Source organism: Jaculus jaculus, chromosome 9 (genome assembly GCF_020740685.1).
Source record: "Jaculus jaculus isolate mJacJac1 chromosome 9, mJacJac1.mat.Y.cur, whole genome shotgun sequence".
In the NCBI taxonomy this organism is placed as follows: Eukaryota; Metazoa; Chordata; class Mammalia; order Rodentia; family Dipodidae; genus Jaculus; species Jaculus jaculus.
In genome coordinates this window covers 81594083-81606337 of record NC_059110.1, presented here as the reverse complement: position 1 = coordinate 81606337, position 12255 = coordinate 81594083, and the positions used below count along the sequence as shown (strand labels likewise).

At 42.4% G+C, this 12255-nt stretch overlaps 2 protein-coding genes across 2 annotated transcripts in view; both read left to right on the top strand.

Moving 5' to 3' along the window:
• Pafah1b1 (platelet activating factor acetylhydrolase 1b regulatory subunit 1) overlaps positions 1 to 12255 on the top strand; it is a 99526-nt gene that overhangs the window by 66639 nt on the left and 20632 nt on the right. Inside the window, exons 6-7 of the mRNA XM_045158122.1 lie at positions 6874 to 7042; positions 9425 to 9527. Coding sequence (XP_045014057.1) covers positions 6874 to 7042; positions 9425 to 9527 — 272 coding nt within the window. The remainder of the gene's footprint in view (positions 1 to 6873; positions 7043 to 9424; positions 9528 to 12255) is intronic.
• LOC101615970 (protein cornichon homolog 1) lies at positions 10777 to 11427 on the top strand. The gene has a single exon (XM_004667838.3). It carries the CDS (start codon positions 10780 to 10782, stop codon positions 11212 to 11214), a length of 435 nt encoding a protein of 144 aa, XP_004667895.1. The 5' UTR covers positions 10777 to 10779; the 3' UTR covers positions 11215 to 11427.

Below are 12255 nucleotides of genomic sequence, written 5' to 3'. Positions count from 1 at the left end.
ATCCCAGCACTCAGGAGGCAGAGGTAGGAGGATCACCATGAGTTCAAGGCTACCCTGAGACTATCCAGGTTGGCCTAGGCTAGAATGAGACCTTACCTTGAAAAGTCAACAACTACAACAACAAAAGATTGGGCTGGAGAGATGGATTAACAGATTAGGCATTTGCCTTCAAAGCCAAAGGACCCAGGTTTGATTTCCCCAGGAGTAAGCCACATGCACAAGGTGGTACATGTGTCTGGAGTTGGTTTGCAGTGGCTAGAAGTCCTGGTATACCCATTCTCTCTTTCTGCCACCTTTTCTCTCCCTCCTTTCCCCTGTATATCATCTCAAGGTGTCCTGAAACTCATGATTTTAATCCTCCTACCTCTGCCTTGCGAGTGCTGGGTAATCTGGCTTGAAACCATAATATATCAGTGCAATCACTTATAGATCTTTTTGTTCTGTTTTGTTTTTTGTGTTTTTTTTTTGTTTGTTTGTTTTGTTTTGTTTTTGGAGGTAGGGTTTCACTCCAGTCCAGGCTGACCTGGAATTCACTATGGAGTCTCAGGGTGGCCTCAAACTCACAGCGATCCTCCTACCTCTGCCCCCTGAGTGCTAGGGTTAAAGGCATGCACCACCATGCCCAGCTCAGATCTTATTATTTGCTTGTATGTAGATGGTGAAAGCAGTTGTGGTTTTATTTCCTTTTTGATTGGGTTTATTTTAGAGATACCTTGCTAAGGTATTTTTCATTATTTTCAAATTTTATTTGTTTATTTGAGACAGAGAAAGAGGCAGATAGAGGGAGAGAAAATGGACACATCAGGGCCTCCACCACTGCAAATGAACTGCAGATGCATGCTCTGTCTTGTGCATCTGGCTTTGTATGGGTACTGGGGCATTGAGCCTGGGTCTTTAGTTTTGCAGTCAAGGGCCTTAACCACTTTGCCATTTCTCCAGCCCCATTTTTGTGATTTTAAACTGATCATTTTGTTTATATCATATACAGAACCTTTATAGTATAGTCAAGAGCTCTGGCTCTTCATTTATATCCTGACTGTATGTCTTAATTTGATTGTAGACAAGTTGAGATAGGTTAAAAGGCGTTGGGGCACACACCTCTAATCCCAGCACTTGGGAGGCAGAGGTAGAAGGATCATGGTCAGTTCAAGGCCACCCTGAGAATACATAGTGAATTCCAGGTCAGCCTGGGCTAGAGGGAGACTGGACCTCGGAACAACAAAAAGAAAAGAAAAAGTATGTTGGGCTTTACTGTCTCCTTCCTTTTCATGGGCAGGAGCTCTTCATAATCTCTCTTCTTTCTTTCTCTTAATCTAATAAATCTCTCTAAATTAAAAAAAAAAAAGCAAGTCGTGGTGGCACAGGCCTTTAATCCTAGCACGCAGGAGGCAGAGATAGGAGGATCACTGTGAGTTCAAGGTCAACCTGAGACTACATAGTGAATTCCAGGTCAGCCTGAGCTAGAGTGAAACCCTATCTGGGGGGTGGGGGGTGTGTGAGGCTGGAGAGAGATGGCTCAGCAGTGCTTGCTAGGAAAACCTAAGAACCCAGGTTTGATTCATTCCCCAGTACCCATGTAAACCAGATGTGCAAGGTGGTGTATGTATCTGGAGTCCTTTGCCAGTGACTAGCAGCCCCAGTACGCCCATTCTCTATCTGCTTCTTTCTCTCCCTCAAATTAAGTTAAAATGTTGTAAGATTGTTTGTCTTAAGATTTTTGGGGAGATTGCTCAGTGGTGACAGGGCACTTGCTTGCAAAGCTTTTCCACCCAGGTTCAATTCTTCAGGTCCCACATAAAGCCAATTGCACAAAGTGGCACATGCATCTGTAGTTTGTTTCCCAAAAGGATCTCGTGTGCTCTCTCTCTCAACAACAACAAAAAAGAAAAGAAGAAAAACTATAATATTTAAGGGGCTAGGAGATGGTTCAGTGATGAAAGCGCTTGCTTGTAAAACCTGATGGCATGGGTTCAATTACCTAGTGCCCACAGATGCACAGGGTGGCACATGCATCTGGAATTCATATGCATTGATTGGCAGGAGGCCCTGGTGCACCCATCATCCTCTGTCTCTGTCTCTTTTTCTTTCTCTGCTCTCAAATAAATAAAATATAAATTTTTAAAAAGTTGGCTTGGAGAGATGGCTTAGCGGTTAAGTCACTTGCTTGCAAAGCCTAAGGATCCAGGTTTGATTCCCCAGTACCCATGTAAGACATATTCACAAGGTGGCACATGTGTCTGGAGTTCGTTTGTAGTGGCTAGAGGTCCTGGTGTACCCATTCATTCTCTCGCCCTGCATCTCTCAAATAAAAAGTAAATAGAAAACCAGGACCATGCTATAGTATATCCTGTCCTGCACCGCTCCCACTCCCCCATTTTCCCAAGAGACAAGACTCACTCTATCTAGCTCAGGCTGACCTGGCACGCACTCTCTACTCCCAAACTGGTCTCAGACTCACAACAATCCTACCTGTGCCTTATGAGAACTAGGATCAAAGTTATACATCATAATGCTGACCTGGCACTTTTAAAAAATATTTATTTGCAAAGAGAGAGAGGAAGGGAGGGAGGGATACAGAGACACATAGAAAAGAGAGCTAGAGGGAATAGGCATACCAGGGCCTCTAGCTAGACCTTGCGAATGAACTCCAGACACATGTGCCAGTTTGTGCCTCTGGCTTATTTGGGTCCTGGGTAATCGATCATGGGTCCTTTGGCTTTTTAGGCAGGTGCCTTGAGCACTAAGCAATCTCTCTAGCTCCTTGTTTTTGTAGCCAGGATGGCCTGAAATGTTGGGATTATAGTACATCACACTTGATCTCATGACAGTTTTAATTATATCATGTAAAATTTTGAGATGTTTGTGGTTGTCCTTTAGACCAATTCATTTTAAAGATACCTATTTTCATTTTTTTTAATACTTGTTGGAGAGGGAGAGAGTATGGGTGCACCAGGGCTTTTATCCCTTCAAGAGGAAGTCCACATACATGTGCTACTTTGTGCATCTGGCTTTACCATGGATATTGGGGAATAGAACTTGGGCCATCAGGCTTTCCAAGCAAGCTCCTTTTACTGCTGAGGCATATCTCTAGCCCCATATTTTTATTTCTTTTAAAAATAGTTTTTTTAAATTTATTTCTAAGCATGGAGAGAGTATGAATGAATGAATGGGTGTGCTAGGGCCTCTAGCCACTGCAAAGGCACTCCGGATGCATGTGCCACTTTGTGCATCTGCCTTTAGAGTACTAGTGAATCAAACTCGGATTGTTAAGCTTTGCAGACAAGCACCTTAACTGCCCATTGTCAGAAAATGAAAAAAATAAACAGGCACTTCCTCAGAGATTAGACACCCAATGACAGCTTATAGTTTCTCTTTTAGAAGTTATCTTTCATTTTATTTTCTTTTTGCTTGTAAATAGTAGGTGTGGAGTACGTAGTGCGGTGTTCCTGGGGTATGTACTGATGATGTACTGGTCCTGTGCGCTTGGTTGTGGCACCTTGTATGTTTGCCTACAGTGGCTGGAGAACATCTTTCTCCTGCCATCACTCACTTGCCTATTCTTGCATCAGAATCTTACTGATTCCAGAGCTTGTTTGTGAGCCTTCAGTCTATGGTCTCCATAGGACTAGGGTGCATGGCCAGTCTTAGCTTGTTTACATTGGTTTGGGAGACTTAATATTATTTTTTTGTTATTTATTTGAGAGGGGGAAAGAGAGAATTGGCTGTGTCCGGGCCTTCAGCTGCTGCAAGTGAACTCCAGACATGTGTGCCCCCTTATGCACATGTGCAACATCATATGCATATGTCACTGTGCGTCTGGTTTATGTGGGACCTGGAGATTCAAAGGAGTTCTTAGGCTTCCCAGGCAAGCACCTTAACTGCCATCTCTCCCGCCTGGGTTTGGAAGATTTCTATTCGGCAGTCTCCAGCTCCCTCAAGTGCTCATGTTTATGCAGGAAGTACAGTTATCTGCTGACCATCTATCCAGTCCATAAAATTTGTGTTTTTGTGGGACGTTGTGGCACATACCTTTAATCCCAATGTTGGGGTGGCAGAGGTAGGAGGATTGCTGTAAATTCTAGGCCACTCTGAGGCTGCATAGTGAATCACCTTAGGCTAGAGTGAGATCCTACCTCAAAAAAACAATAAATAGGTGCTTGCCTGTGAAGCCTAAGGATCTTGGTTTGAGGCTAGATGGTAAAGGTGGTGTACCATCTGGAGTTTGCCGTAGCTGGAGGCCCTGATTCATTCATATTCTCTCTCTCTTTCTCTCCCTCCCTCCCTCCCTCCCTCCCTCTCTCTCTCTCTCTCTCCCTCTCTCTCTCTCTGCCTGTCCCTCTCAAATAAGAACAAAAAAACCCACCAATAAATAAATAAGTAAATAATTGGGGCTGTAGAGATGGCTTAGCAGTTAAGGTGTTTGCCTACGAAGCCAGAGGACCTAGGTTTAATTCCTCAGGACCCATGTAAGCCAGATGCACAAGGTGGCACATGAGTCTGGAGTTCATTTGCAGTGGCTATAGGCCCTGGCATGCCCATTCTCTCTCTGTCTCTTCTCTCCCTCCCTCCCTCTCTCCCTCCCTCCCTCTATTTCTCTCTCTCTTTCTCTGCTTGCAAATAAACAATTTTTTAAAAATATTGTCTGGCTGGAGTGATGGCTTAGCGGTTAAGCACTTGCCTGTGAAGACTAAGGACCCCAGTTTGAGGCTCGATTTCCCAGAACCCACATTAGCCAAATGCACAAGGGGGCTCAGGTGTCTGGAGTTCGTTTGCAGTGGCTGGAAGTCCTGGTGCACCCATTCTTTCTCTCTCTCTATCTGACTGCCTGCCTGCCTCCCTCCCTCTCCCTCTCTCTCTCTCTCCGTCTCTCTGTCACAAATAAATAAATAAAAACGAACAACAACAACAAAAAATTGTCAGCCAAGCGTGGTGCCCACACCTTTAATCCCAGCGCTTGGAAGGCAGAAGTAAGAGGATCGCTGTGAATTTGAGGCCACCCTGAGACTACATAGTGCATTCCAGGTCAGCCTGAGATAGAGCGAGACCCTACCTTGAACCCCTCCCCCCCCAAAAAAAAGTGTTTTCAGAGATCCCAAACTCCCCCTTCCCACAAAAAATTGTCTTAAAATGTTTGTTTTGTTTTTGGAGGTAGGGTTGCCCCAAACTCACTGCTATCCTCTTACCTCTGCCTTCCTAGTACTAGGATTAAAAAGTGTGTACCACCACCACACCCAGCTTCAAAACCAATTAAAAAAAAATGTTTCCTTTTTTTTGAGACAGGATCTTGTTTTGGAGCCCCAGGCTTGCCTTGAATCGATGAGGATCCTCCTACCTCAACATCCGAGTTCTGGGGGAAAAAAATGTGTCCTTTTATAAAATTCAAGCTCTGAGCTACTGCTTTGGTTGAATTGAGTACTTACTTTTTTGTTTTTTCAAGGTAGGGTCTCACTGTAGTTCAGACTGACCTGGAATTCACTCTGTAGTCTCAGTGTGGCCATGAACTTACTTTTTTTTTTTTTTGTTATTTATTTTTATTTATTTATTTTGGTTTTTCAAGGTAGGGTGTCACTGTAGCTCAGACTGACCTGGAATTTACTATGTAATCTCAGGGTGGCTTCAAACTCACAGTGATTCTCCTACCTCTGCCAATTTTTTTTTTTTTTTTTTTATAGAGGGGGGAACAAATTGGCACATGAGGGCCTCAGCCATTGGAATCGAACTCCATATGCTTGTGCCACTTAGTGGGAATGTGTGACCTTGCACTTGCCTCATCTTTGTGTGTCTGGCTTGTGTGGGATCTGGGGAGTTGAACATGGGTCCTTGAGCTTCACAGACAAGTGCCTAAGCCATCTCTCCAGTCCCAGAAATATCAAATCTGGGGCAGGGGAGATAGCTTAGTGGTTAAGGTGCTTGCCTACTAAGCCTAAGGATGTATGTTCAACTCTCCAGGTCTCACATAAGCCAGATGCACAAAGTGACCCAAGTGTACAAGATGGCACTATTTTTCACACACAAATACTTGTCATAACTCCTTTCCATATTTTTACACTTAAATTTCTTTATTTAAATCTATTGTGTCCTGTCAGACTGGGAAGGGATTGTGTTTTGTTATATCTCAAGCATAATCAAGGATGTGGCAGATATTTAATTACTAGACGTCTATTTTAATAATTGCATCCATTTTTCCTTATAGGAATAATGCCAGATATGATTTCTTTTTTTAAAAAAATTTTTTTGTTTATTTTTATTTATTTATTTGAGAGCGACAGACAGAGAAAGAGGCAGAGAGGGAGGGAGGAAGGGAGAATGGGTGTGCCAGGGCTTCCAGCCATTGAAAATGAACGCCAGATGCGTGCACCCCCTTGTACATCTGGCTAACATGGGTCCTAGGGAATCAAGCCTCGAACCGGGGTCCTTAGGCTTCACAGGCAAGCACTTAACCACTAAGCCATCTCTCCAGTCCATATTTCTTTTTTTTTAAGGTTTGGTTTTTTGTTTTTGTTTTTTTTTTTTTTTAAGGCAAGTCTGACAGGCTTTTTAACATATAAGAGAGAGAGAGAGAGAATGAATTGGTGCTCCAGGGCCTCCAGCCACTAAAATTGCACTCCAGACACATGCCACCTTGTACACTTGTCACTTTGTGCATCTGGCTTATGTGGGACCTGGAGAGTCAAACATACATCCTTAGGCTTAGTAGGCAAGCACCTTAAGCACTAAGCCATCTCCCCTGCCCCAGGTTTGATATTTCTAGGATAGAGTATTATTTGTTACTTGTTCAATTAATGGGTGAATAAGATGCCTGAGTGACCTAGTGGGTGTAAATATGAAATACAAGTTATAGATTCATGTTAACTGTTTCTATTCACTTGACAGGTGTGGGATTATGAGACTGGAGATTTTGAACGAACTCTTAAGGGGCATACGGACTCTGTACAGGACATTTCCTTTGACCACAGTGGCAAGCTTCTGGCTTCTTGTTCTGCAGATATGACCATTAAACTATGGGATTTTCAGGGCTTTGAATGCATCAGGACCATGCATGGTAAGAGATAGAGGGTACTACTTTACTAGTAATTTCTAGCATGATACTTTTCAGATGCCCTACATTCTGTTGTCTATAGTCTCCATTGCTGGAGGAGCATGTGATTTTTGTAGACCAAGGATAAGCCACTGTGATTGAGAGTTTTTGTTATGGAGGGGTATCTGTTAGTGACTTGCATAAAATAATAAGTTTTACATATAGTTTTGAAAAAGAAAAGCAGCCATGCCACTGCTTTTGCTGAGAGAAAGGGAAAACTAACTTGAGTCCCATCCCACCACCTTTTCAGATAGAATGGAACCTAGATCCCATAGTCCTTTGCTGTATAATACCTTCAAGTGCTACACAGGTCTCATTTCCAGCTTATTTTCCTAGTCTTTCTGTGTAAACTGTTTCCTGAGGCAGTGTGGTTTTGTGGAAAAGCATGAGTTTTAGATTGGTTATCTGGTTTCAAATTCCACTTGTTTACATGGATCATTAGGAAAGTTTCTGTTTACTTATTTCAAACTCACGGTGATCCTCGTGCCTCTGCCTCCCAAATGCTGGGATTAAAGGCATATGCCACCATACCCAGCCAAAGGTAATAATCCTTAAATTCCAGAGTGTGCTACCTTGTGCACACATGTGATCTTGCACACGTGCATCGCTTTGTGCATCTGTCTTATCTGGGATCTGAAGAGTTAAACATGAGTCTTTAGGCTTCTGAGGCAAACACCTTAACTGCTAAGCCATCTCTCCAGCCTTGGTTGTTTCCTTAAATCTGATGAAATATGGGTGCTTAGATTTGTTTAAAGAGTACTGTGTAGCCGGGTGTGGTGGTACATGCCTTTAATCCCAGCATTTGGTAGGCAGAAGTAGGATTGTCAGGAGTTCGAGGCCACCCTGAGAATACAGAGTGAATTCCAGGTCACCTGAGCTAGAGTGAGACCCTACCTTGAAAAACAACCAACAACAAAAACCCTGGTTACATAAAGAGTACTATGCTAGTAAAAATTTAAAAAAAATAATCTGGGCTGGGCGTGGTGACACATGCCTTTAATCCCACCACTCTTTTTCCTTCTCCTTTCTTTCTTTCTCTCTCTCTCAATTAAAATTAAAAAAAAAAAAAAAAAAGAATTTTACAACAAAAATCTCAAGAGTTCTTTGTAGCTCCTCACCCCCCCCCCCCCAAGGTAGGGTCTTATTCTAGCCAAGGCTGACTTAGAATTCACTTTTGTAGTCTCAGGGTGGCCTCATGCCTCCCGAGCTCTGGGATTAAGTTCCAGGACTTTTTACATGCTAGACAGGTGCTTTCCCAACTAAACCATTTCTCCAACCCCAAGACATTTTTCTTTCTCTGTATTTTTGTAATTTTTGTGTGTGTAAGTAGGGTCTGGCTGTAGTCCAGGCACACCTGGAATTCACTATGTAATCTCATGGTGGCCTTGAACTCTCCCTTCTGTGATATCTTAACCCTGCTTGCTGAGTGCTGGGAAAGGTGTGAACCACCACGCGTGGCTTCCTCAAGACTGCTTAATAAAGTAGAATTTCACCTGTTCTATTGTGTGTGGTGATTATGTTTATTGTAAAAATTGTGGCGGGCAAGTATTCAGGGTAGAAACTATCTGAAATGGATGATAGAATGGTATGAATGGTAGGCTGAGGTACAGAGGACTGCCATGAATTTGAGGTCAGCCTAGGCTAGAGTGAGACTCTAAATCTGAAAATTCAGGGGGGGTGGGTGAAGGAAGACTGCCATCCCATCTATCCTTGTGTCTCGTTAATTGGCAAATGCTGTGGTGTGGGATTGTAGGTCATATTAAAGGCCTGCGCCATCACACCTGGCTTCTTTGTAGTTCTTATCTGTTCCTGATTTGGAATGTGAACAATGTTTCTAAAATGTGCAAATTGGGCTGGAGAGATGGCTTAGCGGTTAAGGCCCTTGCCTGCAAAGCCAAAGGATCCCGGTTTGATTCCCCAGGACCCACATAAGCCAGATGCACAAGGGGGCTCCTGCATCTGGAGTTGATTTGCAGTGGCTGGAGGCCTTGGTGCGCCCATTCTCTCTCTCTATCTCTCTCTCTCTGTGTCAGTCTCCACCCCTTTCTCTCTCAAACAAATAAAATATATTAAATTTCTAAAAATAAGCACATTTTTCCCTATGAACATTAAATTTCAACTACTATTTTAAATAGAGCACCAAATTTCCTATCTCCTCCCTCAATATTTTCATATACTCCCAAACTTATATAGTGTATTATGTCAATGTATTGAGAACTTGATATGAAAATACACACACACACACACACACACACACACACCCCATGACCAAGTTCTACAGTATACTGGGGTTTAATTGTTCTTAGTGGTTCATTGTTTAATGTGTTTCTGTATTATGCATTTTAGGCCATGACCATAATGTCTCTTCAGTAGCCATCATGCCTAATGGAGATCATATAGTGTCTGCCTCAAGGGATAAAACTATAAAAATGTGGGAAGTGCAAACTGGGTAAGTAGGTTTAATTGGAAAGGCATCAACCAAAAAGATTTTTTTTTAATGTTTTCTAAATGTTTATAGTTATTTTTGCCTTTAACTTATAATGATCATCATGGTAGTGGCTTTATATTCTTTGAGAGACAAAAATGTAGCACAGTGTTAGAATGCTTGTCTAGCATGTATAAAGTCTGTCTTCTTCCATTCACAGTACCCCTTTCCACTCCCCACCCCCAAAATTATAAAAACGAAAAGAGGGCTGGAGAGATGGCTTAACGGTTAAGGTGTTTGCTTTCAAAGCCAACGGACCTCAGTTCAATTCCCCAGGACCCATGTAAGTCAGATGCACAAGGTGGCACATCCATCTGGAGTTTGTTTGCAGTGGCTGGAGGAGGCATGCCCATTCCCCCCTTTCTCTTTTACTCTCAAAAAAATAAATTAATTAAAAACATTAATTAGGCTGGGCGTGGTGGTGCACACCTTTAATCCCAGCACTTGGGAGGCAGAGGTAGGAGGATCGCAGTGAGTTCAAGGCCACCCTGAGAATACAAAGTGAATTCCAGGTCAGCCTAGACTAGAGTGAAACCCTACCTCGAAAAACCAAACAACAAACATTAATTAGGAGCCTGGGAAGATGAGGTTGAAGATGTTTGCTTTTGAGACCTGCTAGCCTGGGTTCAGTTCCCTTGCCACCTATGTAAAGTTGTATGTAAAAAGTGGTACAAACATCTGGCGTTCCTTTCAGAGAAGGGGGTAGCATGCCTTTGTATACACACAAGCATGCACAAATAAATACAAAAAAAATTTAAAAATTAACTTTCTCCCTAAAGTAAATGTACATACATTGTAAGAAAGATCAAAGATTCTATGTCCTTGTGACTAGAGAGATGGCTCAGTGAGTAAAGTACCTTGTTGCACTAAATGTAGATCCCTAGTATCCACATAAAATACTGAGCATGAGCCAGGTGTGGTGGCACATGCCTTTGATCCCAGGATTCAGAAGGCAGAGGTAAGAGGATTGCTGTTTGTTTGAGGCCAGCCTGGGACTACAGAGTGAGGTCCAAGTCAGCCTGAGCTAGAGTAAACCCTTCCTTGAAAAACAAAGCATGGTGGATGGTGGCATGCACCTGAAATCCCAGCACTAGGGAGATAGATACAAGAGGATCTCTGGGGCTTGCTGGCCATCTAGACCAGTCAAATTATTGAGCTCTGGGTTCAGTGACAGAGGAGGCCCTGTCTCAGAAAATTCGGTAGTAGCTCCCCGGCCATGGCGTTCACGTTCGCGGCCTTCTGCTACATGCTGGCGCTGCTGCTCACCGCTGCGCTCATCTTCTTCGCCATTTGGCACATTATAGCATTTGATGAGCTGAAGACTGATTACAAGAATCCTATAGACCAGTGTAATACCTTGAACCCTCTTGTACTTCCAGAGTACCTCATCCATGCTTTCTTCTGTGTCATGTTTCTTTGTGCAGCAGAGTGGCTTACACTGGGGCTCAATATGCCCCTTTTGGCATATCATATTTGGAGGTACATGAGTAGACCGGTGATGAGTGGACCTGGGCTGTACGACCCGACAACCATCATGAATGCAGACATTCTAGCTTACTGTCAGAAAGAAGGATGGTGCAAATTAGCGTTTTACCTTCTAGCATTTTTTTACTACCTATATGGCATGACCTATGTTTTGGTGAACTCTTAGAACAACACAGAAGAACTGGTCCAGTTAGGTGCATGCAAAAGGCCACCAAATGAAGGGATTGTATCCGGCAAGAGATCCTGTTTCCAAGAGTAGCCTATGGAACCTGATCAGTTACTTTAAAAAATGACTTCTTATTTTTTAAATGTTTCCACATTTTTTGCTTGTGGAAAGACTGTTTTCATATGTTATACTTGGATAAGGAATTTTAAGTGGAATTCGTATAAATTAATATAAAATGATTACCTCTGGTGTTGACAGGTTTGAACTTGCACTCTTCAAGGAACAGCCATACTCCTCAGAATGATCGCACTAATTGCTGACTAGTCTGTTGGGAACTATGTTTATAGGAATTTGTAGGACCCATTTTGGATTTATGGAAATGCCATCCAATTATAAATTAGCTGTAGATATCAGGTGCTTATGGTGAACCGAAAATGTATATCTGGTTTGTGGGAAACATAGGTTTCCTTATTTATCATGTAGATGATTACATATGAATACATTTACAAAAACCTCCAAGAGTGGGATTTTCCCCCCTTTGACTTGATTATTATCCCGGTATATTGCATGAATGAGAAATCTCTCATATTTTCATCAGAGTAATACTTGCTTTAATTCTGAAGCATAAATGAACATGATACAAAAATATGTGAATTACTTGTGAAAAATACATTTAAAGCTTTTTAAATGTGTTTTATTTGTAAGACATTTACTTGCTAAGAAATTGGTTATGCTTACTGTCCTAATCTGGTGGCAAAGGTATTCTTAAGAATTTACAAGTCCTTTAGGTTTTCAAAACTGAATTGAGAATTGTATACCAACCACCTGCTGTTCCTTTAGTGCAATAAAATAAAGCTCTGAACCAAGAAAAAAAAAAAAATTCGGTAGTAGGGCTGGAGAGATGGCTTAGCAATTAAGGAGTTTACATGTGAAGCCTAAGGACCCAAGGTTCAATTTCGTATTGTACCCATGGAAGCCAGATGCACAAGGTGGTGCATGCATCTGAAGTTTGTTTGCTGTGGTGGCTAGAGGCCCTGGTGC